This window comes from Lytechinus pictus, chromosome 1 (assembly GCF_037042905.1).
Source record: "Lytechinus pictus isolate F3 Inbred chromosome 1, Lp3.0, whole genome shotgun sequence".
NCBI lineage: Eukaryota > Metazoa > Echinodermata > Echinoidea > Temnopleuroida > Toxopneustidae > Lytechinus > Lytechinus pictus.
The window spans coordinates 33,518,613-33,540,510 of record NC_087245.1 but is presented as its reverse complement, the minus strand read 5'-3'; the positions used below and the strand labels follow the sequence as shown (position 1 = coordinate 33,540,510).

General features: G+C 35.9%; 1 protein-coding gene across 1 annotated transcript; it reads left to right on the top strand.

Annotated features, from left to right (window-relative positions):
• The first annotated feature begins 1,815 nt into the window (after positions 1-1,815).
• On the top strand, positions 1,816-21,236 carry LOC129266062 (uncharacterized). The gene is made up of 7 exons (XM_064100812.1): positions 1,816-2,054; positions 2,186-2,263; positions 2,727-2,963; positions 3,399-3,599; positions 4,198-4,227; positions 10,607-10,691; positions 20,037-21,236. Exons 3-7 carry the CDS (start codon positions 2,813-2,815, stop codon positions 21,181-21,183), a joined length of 1,614 nt encoding a protein of 537 aa, XP_063956882.1. The 5' UTR covers positions 1,816-2,054; positions 2,186-2,263; positions 2,727-2,812; the 3' UTR covers positions 21,184-21,236.
• The last annotated feature ends 662 nt before the right edge of the window (positions 21,237-21,898 follow it).

Sequence of the window (21,898 nt, the reverse complement as noted above, 5' to 3'; positions counted from 1 at the left end):
ATCTGACGTTATCTACCTTCTGTTCCAGTGTTCCCAACAGGCACCGGAACCTGTTGGCCATGATGCCAAAGGCATTCTTCACCACTCTTCTCCCCCTTGAGATCCTGGAGTTGCAGATCCTCTGTTCATCTGTCATCCCTCTTCTACTGTATGGCTTCATCATGTAGATCTTCAGGGCAAAAGCATCGTCACCCAGCATGAAGTAGGGAATAGTCTGTGAATATCTGGGAGTCAGACATGTGTCCTTTACCTCCCAGCTCAATCCAGATGAACTTGTACTCTGCATCTACCAATGCCAGCAGAGGTATAGAGAAGAACCCCTTGTAGTTGTAGTAGAGACTGCCTGTGTTCCTGGCTTCTTAATGGCTATGTGCTTTCCATCCAAGGCACCCATTGCATGGGGGATATTCTCTGTTTAAACTGCTGGGCAAGGGTGCTCCATGCTTCAGGGGTGGTAGGTATGTTGAATGGCCCTGCACACTCCTGGAATCAACTCTGATATGGTTGAGATACCACATCTGAAACCATATGCCAGTGATCTGTAGTTGTCCCCAGTGGCCAGATGTCTTAAGGTGACTGCCAGTTTGTGGTCAGCTGACAAAGGGTACCTGTAGTTAGTCTCTTGCTTCTGGATGACTGGTGCCACTCTCGCAACCTCAGTTGTGTGTCCAAGAGGATAGCGTACTGGCCATACTGCTGTCTTCTTTCTTCAGTGAGCCATGGCCTGGTCCAGCAGCACCTGATGAATGGTCTTCTCCCTCCTGCTGGTTGTTCAATCTCCTCTTGTCTTTGCTGTTCTTCCTCTCTCTCCTCTGCCTCGAGGGCTAGGATGTAGTAATATAGCAGGGAGACAAAGGTCATGTCTACATCATAAGATGGTTCATACTCTGGTACATATTGAACTTCCATATCTTGTTCTTCTGCCTAAGATGCAATGATTTCGTGTATCTGCTGCATCTTTATATATACTCTGGATCAGAGGCGGGATGAAATTAGAATCTCGAATTTTGTCATTGCGTAACAGAGCTTAACAGAGCCTATCAATGCACAAGAGAGCTTGATAATCGTATCAGAGCGTCATTTAAAGCGTGATAAGCGCATCAAAGCTTATGAAAGAGTAATAAAGCATATGAAAGCGTGATTTAAAGTGTAATAAATCATGATCAATCGGCATCAAAGCGTGAGAAGCCGTAGCGATTCGGCAAATAATTTGTCGCCCAAAGCGGGAACGAACTTCGTATTAGAGCGTGTCAGAGCTTATCAGAGCATAACATATCTGAGGAGATCGTGAAATTTTTGAAAAGTAAACAAAAATGACGCCGAATTGATCGCCGATTTAAAGCGCGGCATTCGCCGTTGGTGTGAACTTAGCATTATGTATACCAAATGATGTGAGCGCGACGGGTAAGCTGAATTTTTTTTATATTCAGACCAGAAGAAATGGGCAGTTTAAGAACTATTTTTTAGGAATTCATGAGCATCCATATCTCACCATAGAAATGTAATACGAGCGCCAAGCGCATGCTGATATTTTTAGAATTACACCAAAATATAACATAATATTATACATAGAGTGCATGCTATGGAGTTCAATATACCATAATATGAGTACCCATAGATTTCAAATTTCTCCGTGCGTTTATGAAATATGAATGCACGAGAGAAATTCAAAATTTACGTATACTAATGATATTGTATAATGAACTGTAAAAATAAGTAAATTGCATATGTTATGTTCGTCTTCTTTCCCCTTTTATTTCTAATATTTTTTATTTGATCCTACACCTTTGTTATGGACTTATTTTTTTAAGCGGAAGACAATGCATCAGTTCGTTTAAATGGTGGTCTCACACCGTCAGAGGGATTTCTCGAACTATCGACATCATTAGGTAGATGGACGAGAGTCTGCGAGGAAATCCTACCGGAAAGGGTAGCAGAAGTAATTTGTGGAGAGCTTGGCTATCCTGGTGTCAAAGATATCATCTTTCTGAATGGGACATGTCTTTCGGACAATCTTACACAAAACTGTACAAGAGCTCCAAGTTGCAGAGAGTGTAAGTATGTGCCCCTTCTTCATCTGTTTTAGTGTTTTAACAGCAAGACTTTATCCCCAACAATGTTGGATTTCAGTGCAATATATTCTAAACATCTTTTTTTAATCTTTCCTGGTGACCTATAAACACAGATACGTATCGTTTGGTTGATTGCACATTCAAGTATTCAAGCTGCGAATCTGACCAGGTTGTGAACATAAAATGTCACGGTAAGTGAAGATTTCTCTCTTTATATCGGATTCCTTTTGTACAAGATGATTGTATTTTATTTCAGATCTTCCCTGAGATACAACTGAAGCAAGATGGACTGAGACGGATATGTATGTATAGGCCTACCATTTACGACTGCTCCTATTAATTCACAAAATAAACAGTTTTACCAAATCCATAATAGGAATAATATTACTCAGTGTATACGTATTTTTTTACTTTCAATGGAAGGAAACAGCCTGAACTTCTTGAATAATAGCTATTACAAGAAAGAGTGGGCGGGGGGTGGGGATAAGGAAACGGCACATACAAAGTAAAGTATATATGTCAGTGGATAGTGAAATAACAGAAAAGTTCGAATGGGTTTTGAGGGGGTGTGAGTGTGGGTCAAAAGATGAAAGAGGGGAGTAGGGTAACCTTTTGTGTTTAATTGTTTCTTGCATTCTCATGTGTTCTGTATAGAGCCCGGATATAGAGGATGTTACAAGCTTCAAACGAACCAATTACGGAACAGGTCCACATATACGTTTTCATCAACTGCACATTGTATGCACTTGTGTAAAACACATGGGATCAAAATTATCGCTCTCATGAATAAAACGGATTGTGTTTGTTCCCCATCTGCGGAGGTCCAACTTGATGATGTCTCAAAGTGTGTCGATAATTCGCCTTTTGAATCAAACGTGGAAATTTATGATGGTAGGTAAAAAAGGTATGCATTTTACATCATCACGATGAATATTCATATCAGAGAATATTCGACTAGAAATTACAAAATGTATCTATGAATCCAAAACATTGGATACATAGATACATTTTGTAATTTTCATTCGAATCTACTTTATTGCCAAATCATACAAACTGCTCCTTCTGATTTATCCTGCTCAATTTATGATAGTAATTAAGCTTTTATAATTTTAGACAGCTTCGTAATTTAGGATATCACAAGAATTACGGTTTGTATACGGGTTTTTTGTTGTTGTTTTTTCTGACAATTTGCTACCAAGCTTATATCTGCCTTTCCAATCATCTGTAAAGTAGATAGTCAACCATTTTAAATTTTTCTTCGAGTAAGATATGAGAACCGCATTTTGGTCATAAGAAATTCAAAGACATGTTGAACTTTCTTCATAGCTTCTGTAGGTTTCTGTGAAGAGCTCAACGACACGATTGGTGGATCATGGGATCCTATCATCACATGGTTTGGTTCGATCGTTCATCTTACCTGTATGGATGGATATACCCTGAAAGGCAATGGAACCATCCAGTGTGTGCCAGGAGGAACGCCATACTATCCAATATGGAATGATTCGATTCCAAATTGTGAATTAAAAGGTAATTATCGACAACAAACAAATGATAGGGCCTTATTTTCGAGGCGTTTTCCTCCAAGGGCAGTTTTTTAATTTCATTACTTAAATTTTTTACAGTTTGGTTTTATTTTAAATTGCCTTGTCGATATATCCAAAATGAAAAAATGGAACGCCTCTGCCAGTCTCGCCTTATTACGCAATTTGATATAGTATCAGTGCTGACTTTGATTTTTTTTTTGGGGGGGACCTATTCAGAAAATTGAATTAAAAAGAGATTGGGAAAACAAGACGACTTGATATGAATGTAACACTATTTCATTTGGAAAAGGAGAGTTTGTTATTCTCCCTCTTCATTCAATTGGATTTCGTTTCTTCAATTTCTTCATTATTTCATGCAATCCTTATGACGAAATTGTTTCCTCAGTCCTGAACTACGAAATGCTTCAGTAACTTCCTGCCAGCGTTATGTGATTTCACCTCAAAGGATCATAATACCAACCATGGCACTTCCAATCATTTAAAGCAAACTTGAATGTAACAATAATAAAAAGGTCATTATTCTAGAATTTCACATTTACCCCAAAACATGAAAATTTCGTAATATTTCTTTAAAACTACAGGTTCCACTGCATTGCCTGATGGAGATACAAGTATGTACTCTTATGAAATTATCTCATGCTTTTTATCCATTTTAAGCTTCACTCTCCAGTTTGATGAAAAAAAAAAATAAGTTGGCTTGTTAATAATAGTGAAGGAATTTCCTCGCTAATAAAAGGAATTGACTTGGAAGTTTGGACTAATAACTAGTTGCCGGATCGACTTAATTATTAGTTTTTACCCAAACATTTCCCCACTAAGCGATGGTCATTGTTTTGACGGAAAATATTTAATCTAATTATGAAAATATGCGAAGTCACATGAAAACCTCAGTGGATTTATTTTTAGACGTATTACTACAACTCTATATTGCTATGTAATTAGTTGATAATAAGCTAATAGTGGATTCCGATTCTATGATAATTCCTAAATTAGAATAAAGTTATGAAATGATCAATGATCTTTGTCTGATGCAAACGTAAGACGTCGAGAGTTGGTTTCTTAAATATGTGTTAGAATAATTTGAAGCAATAAGTACAAAGAATAATTGAAAATGTTGATACAATCGACAGGTCTTTTCGGTTTCATATTCACTTCAAATTTGTCACGTTCGTTTAGGAAAAGCTCAGGGGCGGTGCTATTGCAAGGTAGACACCACGGTCGTATAAAAAATGCGTATAAGAGTCGCTTTTGATGTCCTGGAGGGAAAACAGTATTTAAAAAAATGGTATCAAAATTGCAAAAATTCAGGGGAGAAATTTTTTAATATTTGTAACAATCTTTCGTGTAAATGTTGTAAAATACGTTAAGAAATTTGAGAAATTTGAAACCTATAATCAATCGATGATTTGTCATATCCCAAATTTAAATAGACTTGTGACCAATCATTGTTAAGCTTACTTCTCTAGTCTCTCCCTCTCATCTAGTATTACTTACATGATTAAAAATTCACCATGAGTGAGTAAAACAATATGAAGAAATTTGGCGGACGGTATCAACACAATTTAAGAAACATCACGTCTTTAAAGGAGAATGAAACTCTTGGAGCAAGTTAGCTTTTGTTAAAGCAGAAAAATCAAAGAATAAGATCAACAAAAGTTTGAGTAAAATAGGACTAGCAATAAAAGAGTTATGAGCATTTGAATGTCGAGATCACTAATGCTATGGAGATCCTCCCATTGGCAATGCGACCAAGATCTATGATCTCACAGATGAACAACTCTCCCCTTTTGGACACTGAAAATATACCCCAAAACATCTCTTTTTGCTCATTCTAATCATATGACAAACGATTCATCAATGATATAATGTTGTGAAACCTCTGTACTTGTCCTCTCATAAAGAGAACACATCACCTTGTGATAGACTCTATAAAAGTGAGAATATAAGTGAAATAAGTACTAAAGTAATGAGGGGGTTGTACGTGTGTGACATCACAGATCTTGGTCGCATTGCCAATGGGAGGATCTACATGGCATTAGTGATCTCAATATTCAAATGCTCATAACTTTCTTATTATTCATTCAATCTTCCTCAAACTTTCAACAATATGTTTCTTTGATTTTTCTCTTTGATATGGATTCAGCTGGTTTCAAGGGTTTCATTCTCCTTTAAAGTTCCACATCAGCTTTTAACAAAATTTAAAAATATATATATCAAGGATTAACAAAGTTCTGATTCTTTGAAATGATGCTCGATTTTTCAATAATTCGTTATCAAATGAAGACATTTTACAGGATAGCTGAACACTCGGGTTTGTTGACGACCAACTGTGCATTATTGTATTTGGTTGTTATTGCACAAGATATCTTGTGAAATAACAACCAAATGTTCTGAATGCATGGAATATAAGCAATGGGGTTTCTTTTATTGAAAATATATGTCCAACATTTTTTCTTGCTTTATTCTATTCAATTTAAAATAACCTGAAGGTACTTCTACGAATATGATTTCTGATCTTGCCACTGAATATATACCTCAGTTGCCTTTAACGACCGGTGAGAATAAACCCATATTAGCCTCCACAACAACAAAAAATCTCACTAATTAAACAGCCAAGTGTGAATGCTTCGTCGTACTTTGATTTAAGTTTATTTTGTTAGCGTTTTGCTTTTGCTATCACTGCTGAATGAGAAAATATTTTCTATTTATATATTCAATTATATTTTGATATCACAAATCATCTACTTGAGGTTATTTATGGCCCCTTTCCACTCTTCAACTGGGGGCCCCCGTGATTCATTTAATTTTATTTTTTTCTATATTTCGATATTCTTTTGTATCATTCTGTAGTGCATTATTAGTTTTATTTACAATTCAACAAAGTATAGAAATATAAAATCTTAGTTAAATTGCATGAAAACGGTTAAAATTTAAACAACTTGACACACAAAATGAACATTTCATATACATTATTAAATCATTCTCTTTCGTGAGGAAACATGCTCAACATGTAGCTGACCGGATAGGTCAGCTGGTGTAGCATTGTGAAGCGGAAACCAAAATCGGGATTTGATTTGGTATCATCCATTTATGAACGTCATAAAAATCTGGATGTCATCGGCATATGATAACCTCCTGAATATTTGTGGAGAATATCAGATTTGGTTTTGAGTACATCGTATAACAGTAGTGGTGTGTCACATTGCTGTCATTGAACATGCTTTAGACACCATGGAGCACATTTTTATCAATACCAAAATGGTAATCGTGTTACGCTCTCTCTCTTATAGGATAAGTGTCGCATGTGAACATGAATTGGGTGAAATCAAGTAAAAGAATTCTCGAATTTTTCTATTCCCTATTCACAACTAACGTGTTGGATATTGTTTTTCTGTCTAAAAATACCACGTCTTCGATTTAATAATTGAGCGCAACGCGCAACAACAAAAAATTCTAACGATATTAGTATTATTATAATTTCATAATACGATAAGTAGGCTTATTCGATTTTTATGTCATCTCGCTTCCCTAATCTGTTTGCGTTGCGAAACAATGCCGTATAGTCAGACTTATCATTGCATTGACGCCAAATGGCAACAAAGCCTTATTTTTGTTCATTATTCCTATTCCTCAATCTTCTTTTTCTGCCAAAATCCCATTAATCAAATACATGGAGTTTATGGCTACGGCTCTGGCCCCGTTCCTCATCCAAATTCCTCCTAATTTGGCAGACATGGTCTCTAGCACCCCTAGTTGTGCACCTGACATTCAGTCTTCCAAAATCATTAATGCATGACCATCCAGGCGCCATTTTGTAATTTTCAAAGTCCATTTGCATACCATTCTTCGTTCTTCCATATCTCCATTATCCTGCATGCTAAAGGCTCCTAACAAATTGCTGTAGATTGTTTAAGAGTTAGTCTTTCATCTGCGACCATGACCTGTCCTTCAAAATGCCATCTTCATGCTCTAAATTCAAATTCAAATAGACTTACTTGAAAGGGTTCATATCTAAATGCAAAGTCAGAAAATTGTAAAATAGCCCTAACTTCCTTGTAGTTATTCATTTCGGTCTCATATTTTCAGGGCTTGTTCATGGTATCATGCCACATAATCAAAATGTATTTTACACATAAGTGACCACTATTGTTATAAATAGCGCCCACTAGTTTTAAAAATGTCCATATTGCGTCATCTTCAAAATATGCCCTTTCAAGACTTTAACAAAAATATGTGCCTTACAATTGACGAAATATCTCAAAAATGCGCCTGAAAATCTCAACATTCGAAAAAATGCACAATATTAGAAATCTTCAACTAGCTCGTATTTCTTTATTATTGAAGGGAAACCTTTCAAACTTGGCAGATATGAGGATAATGTATACCTCAACCGTTCGTCAAGACAAAGAGCTGACGTCAGCTTAAAATTATCGCGAAAACCCTTCATTTTTAATGTATTACTTTATATCCGTTTTACTGCCGATCTATTACTTGTGCACAAATAAAGGTGGTAGCAATGCCACCGCATTAAAATTTACTGTCCATTGATACCAATATAACAGAAAATTTGGAGGTAATCCGATTTGATCACGTGGCAAACTATACAATGCACACTCTACGGCAACATATTTGAAAACAACGTCTATGATGGCAGTAATCGGTTTCACGCGGAAACCTTACTTCACCCACGAATTGCCATTGAAATAAGTACATGTATATATAAATCATCATCTAGAGCTTTCTCTCTCTGTTTCCGAGTGTTTCTTGCCCTCTATTTAATCACAGGCGCCAATGCATGCACATCGTTCTGATAAAAAATGCAGATCTAGTTTCACTTGATGCTGTTTATCTTTAACAATACACAACAGTCCGTATTCAAATATACGAGCGCCATTAGCGAGAGAGGAAGTAAAAAAGGTCTGTAGTTAGAGCGAAAAGTATAATGTATCTGAATTTGTTTCAATTTTATTATTAAGGGATGCTCCGGGATGAAAATATCTATTTCCAAATAAGTGGAGTAAAATTCACACAGCAAAATGCTGAAAATTTCATCAAAATCGGATAACAAATAACAAAATTAATGAATTCTAAAAATTTGCATTATTCCGGTGAAACAGTTCTAGGCATGTCTTCATGAAGTGGGTTGATGTCACATCCCCACTTTAATTTTTCTTATGTTATTACATGAAATCATAAATGATTCATTTTTTCATAAATGTGTAAATGACGTGTCTACATTATTAAGAAATAGGGTACATCAATAAATAACTAATGCACTGAATAATTTGTCAAACGAATTGTTTTAGTTCTTGGTAGGGAAATCTTGAATAAACCTAATTTCATATAATAAAATACAAAAGGACAAATGAGGATATGACATCATCAGCCCACCTAATGAATATTCATTAAGTCTTGCATTATTCTGGTGAAACAGTTCTAGGCATATCTTTGAAATTCAATAACTTCGTTATTTTTTGTCAGATTTTGATCAATTTTTTTAGCATTTTGCTCTGTGAATTTTACTCTATTTATTGAGCATCCCTTTAAGTTACACAACCCAAGTATCTCATTTTTCTCTCTCTCTCTTCTTCCTGTATCTTCTCTTATTCTTTTTTCCCATTAACAAAATGAAAGGGGGTTGGTCGCTCTTATCCGCTGCGAGGCCGCCCATGGTTACACTGTACAGATCAGTGATTACCGCTCAATTTCAGGTAGCCGGATGTGTTTTCAATGAGATTCTATGATTTGTAATGTTATGAAAGCCACCTTTCACTAATAGACTCCCAGATGGATAATCCGATTTTATTATCAAATTTATTTTAATACCTACAAATTAAACGGCTCCCAATAATTAATTTTTTAATTATTTAAACTCGTATAAAGTGCAATGCATTTAAAAGAGGGTGGGTAATGTGTGTGGGTGTATGAAAGAGAGATGCCTACAGAGCGGGGGTATGTTTGGCCTGAATTTGGTTCGCATCACATCGAACCATTAACATAAATTGCACAAAGAATAGCATTAAACTTAATTGTACATAAAGGAAATTATTTTTTCACTGATGTTCTTATACAGTATAATACAAAACACAAATGATGCTTAAATGGCAACAGAAGGAAATTATTTTATCGCACGTTAACATGATTCACAAGAATTAGAATTACCAGTCACAAGCTACTAATTTATTCTGCTTTAACATGTTTAATATAAGAAATATTTATAATATTATTGTTGTTGGTTGCGGTTGTCAGCAAAAAGCTTTTGATGGAGTGAAAGCTGGTATGAAAGAGCAATTTTACTGTTTCCACATATTTTCCCTCAATAAAAGAACGATATGCAATTTGAAATGTACGCTTGACAGCCTTTTCATTTTGCAAAGTCCATACACATTTTTGGTTCAACAAAGATCTCTTCCTGGTTGTTATCCGGGATATGGGAAACAGAAGGTATGTATTTGTTATGCCCACAATTTATTTTAGACTTAAATCAATTCACGGATTTAAAGTTATTCCATGCAGATAGGCTGTTGATAATGACCGGTCAATCTCTGAATAAGTTATCTCAATGATAAGTGTTTTGATAAATTGATATTCATACCAAAAATAAATCTGATGGATTTAGACTTCTTTAATCCAAGATATTGAGAGTGTATATCTATAAAAAGTTCTTTTTGGTAGGAGAATTGGAGCAAATGTTAGGCCTATTTTCATACCCGTAACTTAAACCAACATAATATTAGGCTGTTTTTAACCATAACTTATTCGAATGGTATAGGGTACATTTTAGCTTACATTGAATAGGCGAATCCCAAAGACTTCAATTGACATAGACAAAAGAAAATGCAATATGAGAAAAATCGGCGTGGTGAGAAAATCCTCGGCCTCGTGGACCCTTCCCGTAATTTGTACCTTATTAAACTTCCTTAGGTGTATAATATTTTCTTTTCGCTTCCGATGAGGCTTTATATATTATATTCATTATTACCTTTGCAGGTGTTTCAGATGGTGGACGAGGTCAACAAATCTATGCCACAGTCATTCCAGTGGTCTTGGTATCATTAGTGTTGTTGTGCTGTTGGTATGTATTATTACGAACTCATAACTTACTCTCATGCCGTGATACAAGTCTCGGTGATCTTTCAAAGACGAATGAAGATCTTACCCTTTAAAGGTTAAGGTCACACTCCCCCTTTCTCTCTCACACACACACACCACATATGACTTAGTTGATTTGGTTAATATGGCCTTTTTATGCATAACGCTGAAAATTTGATATAACAAATATTGTACTTTTAAGTTTTTCTTGATTTTTCAACCAAAAAAATATTTATGAATTATCCCTTTTTGTCTCGCCTGCATAGCAGAGCGAGACTATAGGCGCCGCTTTTCGGACGGCGATGGCGTCGGCGGCGTCGTCATCATTGAAATCTTAACCAAGGTTAAGTTTTTGAAATGTCATCTCAAAAAGTATATGGACCTAGTTCATGAAACTTGGACATAAGGGTAATCAAGTATTACTGATCATCCTGCCTGAGTTTCAGGTCACATGACCAAGGTCAAAAGTCATTTAGGGTCAGTGAACTTAGACCATGTTGGGGGAATCAATATCGAAATCTTAACCAAGGTTAAGTTTTTGAAATATCATAACTTAAAAAGTATATGGACCTAGTTCATGAAAATTGGACATAAGGGTGATAGTGTATCACTAATAATCCTGCCTGAGTTTCAGGTCACATTACCGAGGTCAAAGGTCACTTAGGGTCAACGAACTTTGACCATGTTGAGGGTATTTGTGGAATTGTCATCATAACTTTGAAATTTCATGGATCTAGTTGATGAAACTTAAACATAAGAGCAAATATGTATCCCTGAACATCCTGTGCGTGTTTCCGGTCACATGACCAAGGTCAAAGGTCATTTAGGGTCAATAAACTTTGATAATATTGGGGGTATTTTTGGAATTGTCATAACTTTTAGAGTTTATAGATCTAGTTCGGAGAAACTTGGGACATTAGAGTAACCATGTATCCCTGAATATCTTTTGTGTGTTTCAGGTCACATGATCAAAATCAAAGGTCATTTAGGGTCAACGAACTTTGATAATGTTGGGGGTATTTGTGGAATTGTCATCACAACTTAGAAAGTTTATGGATCTATGCATGTAGTTCATGAAACATAGACATTGATGATTTAATGATTGTTTGCACATGTCTGAGGTCACATGATCTTGGTCAAAGGTCATGTTGGGTAAATGGACAAAGTATTCTATTATCATTTGAGTGTTTTCTTTTGTGAATAAATATTGAATAGCTGTTTTTAAAGTCAGCACTGCTGGTATATCAAATCGCGTAATACAGGCGAGACTGTCACAGGCGTTCCACTTGTTTAAGGTTTGGTAGAATAAGCTCTTTGTTGATCCACAGACAGTTACAGTAATTGCGATTACACACATGCATGGACCAGTAAAATGTGTGTTTAAACATTATATATAGGGAAAATTTCAGATTTTATTGAATGCCCATAGGCAATTCCATAAAATATGTACGTCCGATCCCCTATTGTGTGGGCCCTTCATGAAATTTTCTGTCTCTGATTTATGGTTCTTTTGACTGTCTGTAATGCCTTCAAATGACCGTGACTTGGTCAGTATAAGAAGTAGCAAGACTTGAGAAAAATGGAGGTCGGGCGTACAAAAGGTTATTTCATGGAATTTCATGGAATTGCCCTCATATATATATATATATATATATATATATCAACATGTTCGGTTCCCTAAATAAAATGTACAACTATTAGGTTATTATTTTGTATTAATCATTTGGCAAACTTAGCTCAAGTTTACCCTTTTTCAAATTTTAGATATTTATACATCTGATTTTGATCAAAGCTACAGGATAAAGCTCGTTCGATTCATGCTTATTGACGGAATGACAGTTGACACTTTGGCTGACGTTGAAAGAATACATTCATACGTTGTGCCTTAAATAAATCACCATGGATATCGAAAATAAAAATACATGATCATACATATCATTTCTCCAATGAATTACTACACATAGGAGACAATGATGATAGAAGTCATCATTTCATCCGTATTTAAAGGACTCCTACTTATATACGAAAAAAATCAAGGGGAATGGACTGAATAATAGTCAATAGTATCATGTAATTTATTTCAAATGTTTTTATGATCATTTTATAAACATCCTAATGAAATATTCTTTTTTAACAGAACTTGAAAGTATTCAAATTTTCTTTCTCTTTGTATTTATTCCAAACCTACCGCTAGTTCCTGGATTATTTATCGCACAATATGTGCTGAGAGCCAAAGTAAGCGACTGCATAAATGGAAAGAATCAATGTAAAAGAAAGAGTAGAATGAGAGGGTCAATATAAAAGTAGTTTTAGCTCTTTTCTTTAGGTTTTAGTACTACTTGGTTATAAAATAATTTTTAAAACTTCGGTGATACTTTATATGGGGACCCTCAACTTTGTAAACATGGTTGACAACAGTCGCATACATTCGTAATTCCGAAGCTTCGGATATTCTGAAGGTTCGTTATTCAGAAGGTTTGTATTTCCGAACGTTTGTAATTCCGACGGTTCATTAGTCCGAAAACGAAATGAGGTTCGTAATTCCGAAGGTTCGTTAGTCCGAAAACGAAATGATTAACTAACATAATTTCGTTTTCATACTAACGAACCTTCGGAACAACGAACCTTATTTCGTTTTTGGATTAACGAACCTTCGGAACAACGAACCTTATTTCGTTTTCGGTTTAACGAAGCTTCGGAACATCGAACTTTATTTCGTTTTCGGATTATCGAACCGTCGGTATAACGAACCTTCGGAATAACGCCACAAATGTTCGGATTAACGAACCCTTTCACATTTTCGGATTAACGAACATCGAGGTATAGGCAATTTACGTATTTCGGAATTACGAACCTTCGGAATAAAGAACCTTCGGAATTACGAACCTTCGGAATTACGAAGTGTAACCGACAACAGTACAGAATATGATATTGATGATTGTGGTGGAAGAAATAGCTAAATAACTGGTAAAAGTTGAATCAGTTGTCACATGGAGAAAAATGGAATCTATGACTGCCAGTTTGACGATCCCTATAGAAAGTGTTCCAAGACTTTTCAAACTCTCTTATTTTATACCCAATTTTAATGAAACTTATATTAGATTGCTCCTATCATTATCCTATTTTAGTCTTTCCAATAAGATTGATTCTCTCCTTGAATTTTGGTTTCCTTTTAAACAATCCTCGCTGAACACATGGGTGGTCATCATGGTCACAGTAGTTAGGGGGTCCAAAATACGATGAGATTTGAAAACAATCAAGAAACCAAATAACAAAATTATTGCTGACTTAAGAAAACGATTGGAAAATAATAGAAATTAATTATATTGGTCCTTGGTTCACTATTTTGAAATGTCATTGAATGTGACCCTAATTACCACACATAAACTAGATATAGACCATTCGGCATTAACTTTAACTTTTCAAGTTTATTATAACAATCCATTGACTTCATGCAGTCACACTTTTGTATTACTATTCACTTTGGTGATGGGACATAGTTATTATCATCAAAGCGTTCATAACGATGATTATGCATGCCACATCCGAGGATGGTCAAAAATCTTTCATTCAATTTTTTTTACTCGGTGAAATGCCAACAATGTTTCCCTCAGTATACTATCAGCACCTTTTCATCTACTTTTAAACAAATAGCCTTGCTGATTATTTTGGGGGGTCTATTTTATCCTGTATAAATATCTAGAATAAATAAACAATAAATATTTGTTCCATGTTTGAAGTACTGCAATTATTGTTCAATATATCGTATATCACGCCAACACGATTATGCTTTTTGTATCTTCATGTATAGTTGAAAGCAGTCATTTTAAAAGAGCATGGCAAACTTTATTGTGAAATACTTCTTAACATTCCATGTTTATCACATACACCCATACAACTGTCCTTTTCATGTTTTAAAGGTGAGACCGGAAGAGTGCAAATTGGTAAGGTATGGGAATTTGGAAATATTGAATGTAGCCTATGCTGCAGTGCATTTTGTCAGCCTGCTTTGTGCATGATAGCCTTTTACTTATATGTGCTTGATTAGAGAAAAATCATGAAAATAGTTTGAGTGTAGTGTATTCTGTATGCTTTGCTGTGTGAAACATGCATATGGGTATCTGGATGCGGATCTTGAAACGCGAATGCCTAATACAGGGGCCCTGTAAATTACAATTCGCAATCTGATTGTATTTTTTCTACATAGCCATCCACCACCCCCCCCCCCCCCCCACCCACACTTTTTCAAAATTGTCCCAAGGCCCCTCCAATATTCAACAAAGAACAAATCAATAGGATAACTAAATATACTGCCGATTTTTTTTTTATTACGTCACAAAGGTTCTAGGCAACCTGGGTCCCATAACACAAAGGTTAGTGATTGATCGTACGCTTGATTTTCACGATTGATTGTACATTGTAGTCAATGGAATCAATCGTAGAAAAATGTTCTACAATCATTGCTATGTTTTGTGTTACGGGCCCCAGGACAGAAAAAACGCAATGGCATTTCTCTCTCCACCCCCCCCCCCCCCCTCACCTCAGGCTCTCTCTCTCTCTCTCTCTTTACATCTCTCTCTATCTCAATTCCTTTGTTATTCAATTCGTTTTGGGTATTCATTTTAGATTTGCCTGGCAATTCAAAGATCTTGATTGCGCACTGACAATCATTACATTACAAATCATCATTTTGTCCAGAGTGTGTTAGTTGTGCCGTGACTTCGAAACACTATAGTCCAGGATAGGCTCCATAGAAACTTGACCAAACCTTGTTTTTTTATATATACAATATTTTTTGATGGTTTCTTGTCAATTCGAGGGTGCTGATTACGAATCTGGATGATGCCACTCGTGTAACCTTGAGCATTTTCCGCAAATTGGCAAAATCCAATATGGCCGCCAAAATATGCAAATTACCCATGAAAATCATAAAATTGTCCGCACATTGGCTATGAAATGCATGAAATCGTGTGGCAGGAGTGAAATACTCTATGAAAAAATAATTTTTGACAAAATATTTATTTTCCTGATATTCAAAATGGCCGCCATAGGCCCTTGTATACTCTATTATGTACAATATGAATAGGAAAAAATTATTTTCACAAAAATTAGCACTAAACCGCAAAAAATCGCGATGTACGAACGAAGTAATACATGCAAATCATCATTATTAACGAGATATATCATTTATTATGTCATATATTGGGACCTTGCTGTATTTTGATATCTAAAAGCCGCCCGACTGGCCCAAAGAGTATTATGTACAATGGCAATGGCCTGGGCCCAAAAAATGACAAGAGTGAGCACTAAAATGCATATCATTAAGATAAACGAGTGGAATACTGACTAAAAACATCATTGCCATTAATATACCATTTATGTGATAAATGCTGTATTTTGACATTCAAAATGGCCGCCATAGGCCATGTACAATGCGAATGAAGAAACTAATTTTCACAAGAGTTAGAATCATAAAATGCATATAACTGTGATATATACGAGTAAAACTATTGTCTTAAACGTGATTTCTACGTGAATACATCACATATTGGTCGTGGAGGTAATAAATGCTGTACTTTGAAATCCAAAATGGCTGCCATAGGTCCTAAAAGTATTGTGTACACTGTATTTTTATATCTAAAAGCTACCACTGGCCCAAAGAGTATTATGCACAATGGCAATGGCCTGGACCCAAAAATGACAAGACTGAGCACTAAAATGCATATTTTTAAGATAAACGAGTTGAATACTAAAAACATCTTTGCCATTTATATACCATTTATGTGATAAATGCTGTATTTTGACATTCAAAATGGCCGCCATAAGCCCTATATTTATCATGTACAATGCGAATAGAGAAACTAATTTTCACAAGAGTGAGAATCATAAATTGCATATAACTGTGATATACTAGTAAAAATATTGTCTTAAACATGATTTCTAAGTGAATATATCACATATTGGTCGTGGAGGTAATAAATGCTGTACTTTGAAAAAAAAAATGGCTGCCATCTGTCCTAAAAGTATTTTGTACATTGTAACATGGGACATATAATTTTGACAGAATTTGGCTTTGCTTGACTTTAAATATTGCATATAATTGTGAATTGTGAATTGTGAAAGGGTGAAATATTGTCTAAAACCATGGTTTCTACTGAGATATATCATATCATGTGTAATTAAGTTGATAAATGCTGCATTTTTTAAATTGAAAATGGCCACCACCATAAATATACAATTTGAGTGGAGACAAATAATGTTCACAAAAAGGGCATATGGCAGCCATTTTGAATGTTGAAATACAGTATTTATCACCTAAATTACATAGGATATGATATCTTTTGTTATAAATTATGTTTTCAGACAATATTTCACTCATACATCACCATTTGGACAAGCAAAGCCAAATTCTGTTGAAATAATTTGTTTCCATTCACATGGTGCATAATACCATAAGGGCCTGTAGCGGCCATTTTGACTTTCCAATAACAGTATTTATCACCTAACTGACAGAATAAATGATATATCTTAATAGAAATTATGCTTTCAGACAATATTTTACTCATAGATCACTATTACATGCATTTATGGTGCTCACTTCTGTGAATATTGGTTTCCCACTTTGCATTGTACATGATACTGTTAATGTCTATGGCGGCCATTTTGAAAGTCAAAATACAGTATTTAACACAAACTTGAAACCTGGATGATATATTTCGTTAGAAAATATGTTTTAGACAGTATCCCATTAATTTATCACATATAATATGCATTTTAGTGCTCTCTCTTGTGATTTCTTTGCTCCTCTTTCTCATTGTGCATAATACGTTTAGGGCCTTTGGCAGCCATTTTGAATATCAAAATAAATCATTCATCACATACATGGCATATTAATAATATATTTCGTTAACAGTTATGTTTTTAGTCAGTATTCCACTCGTTTAATCTTAATAATATGCATTTTAGTGATCACTCTTGTGAATTTTTTTGCCCCCATTGCCATTGTACGCAATAGTGTTTGGGCCAGTGGCGGCTATTTTAGATATCAAAATACAGAAATGTTCCCATATATGACATAATAAATGATATATCTCATTAGTAATGATGATTTGCATATATTACTTCGTTCATACGATTTTTGCACTTTAGTGCTCATTTATGTGAAAATTAGTTTTCCCTATTCATATTGTACATAATAGAGTATACAAGGGCTTTTGGCGGCCATTTTGAAGATCGGGATAATAAATATTTTGACAAAAAATATTTTTTTCAGAGAGTATTTCACTCCTTCCACACAATTTCATGCATTTCATAGCCAATGTGTGGACAATTTTATGATTTTCATGGGTAATTTGCATATTTTGGCGGCCATATTGGATTTTGCCAATTTGCGGAAAATGCTCAAGGCTACACGAGTGGCATCATCCAGATTCGTAATCAGCACCCTCGAATTGACAAGAAACCATAAAAAAATATTGTATATATAAAAAAACAAGGTTAGGCCTCTTCTATCCTGGACTACTACTTCGAGTGAATCCACTACCAGTCACGGTTCTTTGGTTCTTTGTTGGCTGGCCTGGAGCCGGAGAACAATGGATTCGGTCCACTGAATCCATTGTTCTCTGGGTTTTGACGGGTGATAGCGGGCCGAGGAATTGTGACTGGGAGTGTAAGTAGCATATTTTATTCTTTTTTTGGAAAAAATTAACGCTAACCGTCTGATTATCAATTTATTGCAATCGACATCAATCATTTGAATTCACACAATCTACATACTTAATTCTCATGAATGACATCGGAGTAGGAATGTGTTCTTTTATATCATCATAGTCACGATATGTCACATGGCCAAGTCAAAACGTTTCATCGTTTTCCAAATCAAACAGAATAATGCACATATGTGTGAACAGCAACCACAAGGTAGCCTAAAGAGAAATGATTATAATGCTTTTCCCCAAAATAAAAAGCAGGACCTCCTTTTTAAGGGCTTAATACGTTTTTTTTAGGGGAGTCAAAATAATTTTTGATACTACAGATTTTTAATCCCCTCAAATAATAATATTGGATGAATTATCTGATCACAAAATATTACCGATCTCTTCTAATAAATGCAATGGTAACATTCAACAAACTATTATTACTAATTTTATGCCCTTTATTTTCTTGCATTCATCATGAAAGCAGTATTTAAAGATGACATAAATACCCTTTTATCTTGCTCAATCTTCCATAAAAAAGCTGATAATCATATTTGCTCTAAATGCATGAACTGCATTTAGAATTGAGAATTATCAGACAAATCAACAACAAAAACGCTTTACAACGTAACTCTCCTTAATATATTCTGACTCCTCGGCTCCTTGATACATACATTTTAAACATTTATTTCCTTGTTTTCTATTCTATCGTCTCTTTCATATTCTGCCTATTAAATTTCATAACGTGTTATTGCTGGTGTCAATAGCGTCAAAAGCGTAGTATAACGGCTTAGCATTGGATTCATTGAAGCTGCCAGAAAGTTTCAGAATTTATTTTCCTTCTTCCAATATATATTATCTGTCTCCATTCCTCCACCTGTTATTCCTCCACCTGTTCCCCCCCCCCCCTTCCTCAGTTCTCTATGATACCACATGTGGCGTCCAATTATCGCCGTGTTCAAATTAGGGGGAAGTGGAGGGCAAAAATGGGGGAAGGTCGCACTATTTACAAATCACAATACATTTTTTCCTTCATTTTTTTAAATTTAAGGGGGCAAAGATTCCAAATAGTAGATGGGTAAATTGCCTTCCCACCCACCCCCCCCCCCCTTCATTTGGGCTGCAAGGTATGCTGACAGCAAACTAACGCACTATTCCTCATGAAATTAGCTTTTTACTACAAGTAAAAGAAATGTGGTCAGTGCATCATGGTAACAAAATAGTCATGGGTGTTTCATCTCCTCTTGAAAATTATCCTCACAAGACCTGACCTTAAGGTTGTCTGGGTAAGAGCTTCTTACAATAGTGTGTGCATGTATTAACACAAACCAAGGCTCAGTACACAGCATGTCGCATGAAACTAGTGATATAGCCTTTTATATTGGTGAGCCTGATTCTTTTCTACAGTTTGTTTTGTTTCATTACCATGGAATAATACCATGTTTTGCTAACAGAACGCCTGCCGAACTCGTTCACATACATGTGTTAAAGATGTTTACGTCATAATTTGTAAAGATTCAGCGAGTTCCTTATTAGTATGCTCAGTTTCCAAGAAAAATATTAGAAGAGGCAAGACTGCAAGGATGGTAAAACATTTGAAAAATTATTATTCAACAATTATTTTAATACAGGATATGGAGATTCCAGCAGAGCAAGGGACACACAGACATCACACACTCAACTCTCACAACCCATCCAGGAACAGCAGCCCCTTCAGTCTCAGCAAGAAACACAGATGATTCAAACAGGAGCAACGCAGTGCGAAGTAGCAACAGACCACCCAATCCCAGCACAAACCACTCAACAACACCTAGAGTTGTGATACCATTGGCAGTACCTGAGAATACACCTGAACAACCCTTACATACACATGGTCCACCTTTTCCACGACATAATATGTCAAGTCACATATTTCGTCTGCCTCATCAGAATTATCCAAGAAGCAATAATCAATATGTGTCCTCGCCCAGTGCCCCAATTCCGCATTACTACGCATCTAGCTCTGATTATAGGTCAGATGATACTGTCAGGTTGGAAGCCGCTTACCAAGAACCGACTTCTGTGGAGATTTATAATCACGCATACGAAGGTACAACTGATGATGTACAGACAAACATAATGCTGGAAAATGTCAATTCATACCACTATATATCTAGCTCACTGGAAATAGGTAGTGGTAGTGCAACGAGTTATGAAGGAGCCTATCAAGTACCGTCCGCTGTGGATATGGTTGATCATGATTATCAAGGTACATCTGATGAACAGGAACAGTCAAAGGCAGTGCTTTCTGGAGGAATATCTATGGAATTTCGCCCTTTGCCACATAGACCATCATCTGCTAACTGCAACGAAGGGCCAACTCTGCCTCCTAGAAAATCCTCACGAGGCCCAAAACATTTTCTTGTGAACCAGAGAGACAGTAATATCGACCCAGAAAACAATAATTTTCCCAGAGCTTTCTCAGTAGATTCAAAAGGATTACACCACATCCCCAAGAAACATGAACAAGAAAAAGAAGGGATGGGCCAAGATATGACCCCTTTCTACCATACTCTCGAAAAATATGAACTACCAAGGAGCCTTGGGCAAGATAACCAAGGTCCATATTTGGGAGATGGCCACCTTGCACACAATGCACCAATCAATACAAATTCACAGGGCAATACCATTCGTAGTAGGGTCTATGGCAATACTGACTTGACAGACACAGATAGGATGATTGACAATGTCCTTTATGTTCCCATGACATCTTGCCAAAAGAAATATTCACATTCTTAGTACTCAGGACAACCAATACCAACCAGACTTACTGAGGAAACCAACTTAATATCTTTTTTTGTTTACAAATTTTCGGCATTACTCCTATTTGTTTAAGATCGGTATGCTTGATCTGTAATAAAAATCATAAGTCAGAAAAAGTTGGAACCAGTGGGATTCGAACCTGCCATCTAATAGAATAGCCTGGTGGTTAAGTCGCTGCCCGGAAAGCAGTAGATGGCAGGTTCGAATCCCACTGGTTCCAATTTTTCTGACTTATGATTTTCATTACAGATCGAGCATACCGATCTTAAACAAATAGGAGTAATGCCGAAAATTTGTAAACAAATTATAATGTCCTCCTATTAAAGCCTCTTCATTTACCAACTTAATATCACATAGAACGCCGTGTCTTGTGCTTTTCTCATGGTTGGTTTTCACTGGTGGTAATTTGATTTTTAAGGATGAAGATCTTATCACGTAGTTACTATCACTCAAACTGATTTGGTTACAAGTACTTTATGGCAGCATATCAATCATTATTTTATAGGCCTACATTGTATTTCATACAGGCCATTCAGACTGTCCCCCGTCCATACATCCCCCGGTGTCCGGGAGATTGGCAACGAGGGACGAGTGGGCATCGGCATGGTTACGTAAGGCGCGCCCGCACATGATAACGCGGGAAATGCAATTATAGTCGATCATGATCAACCTGAGCGGAAGCAGTTCTCTT

Excerpts from the sequence above, each read along its gene's own strand:
- LOC129266062 (XM_064100812.1), top strand. The coding sequence starts at position 2,813 with ATGCACTTGTGTAAAACACATGGGATCAAAATTATCGCTCTCATGAAT. Across the intron at positions 2,964-3,398 it reads AAACGTGGAAATTTATGATG|CTTCTGTAGGTTTCTGTGAA; the intron begins GTAGGTAAAAAA and ends CTTTCTTCATAG. Across the intron at positions 4,228-10,606 it reads ATTGCCTGATGGAGATACAA|GTGTTTCAGATGGTGGACGA; the intron begins GTATGTACTCTT and ends TTACCTTTGCAG.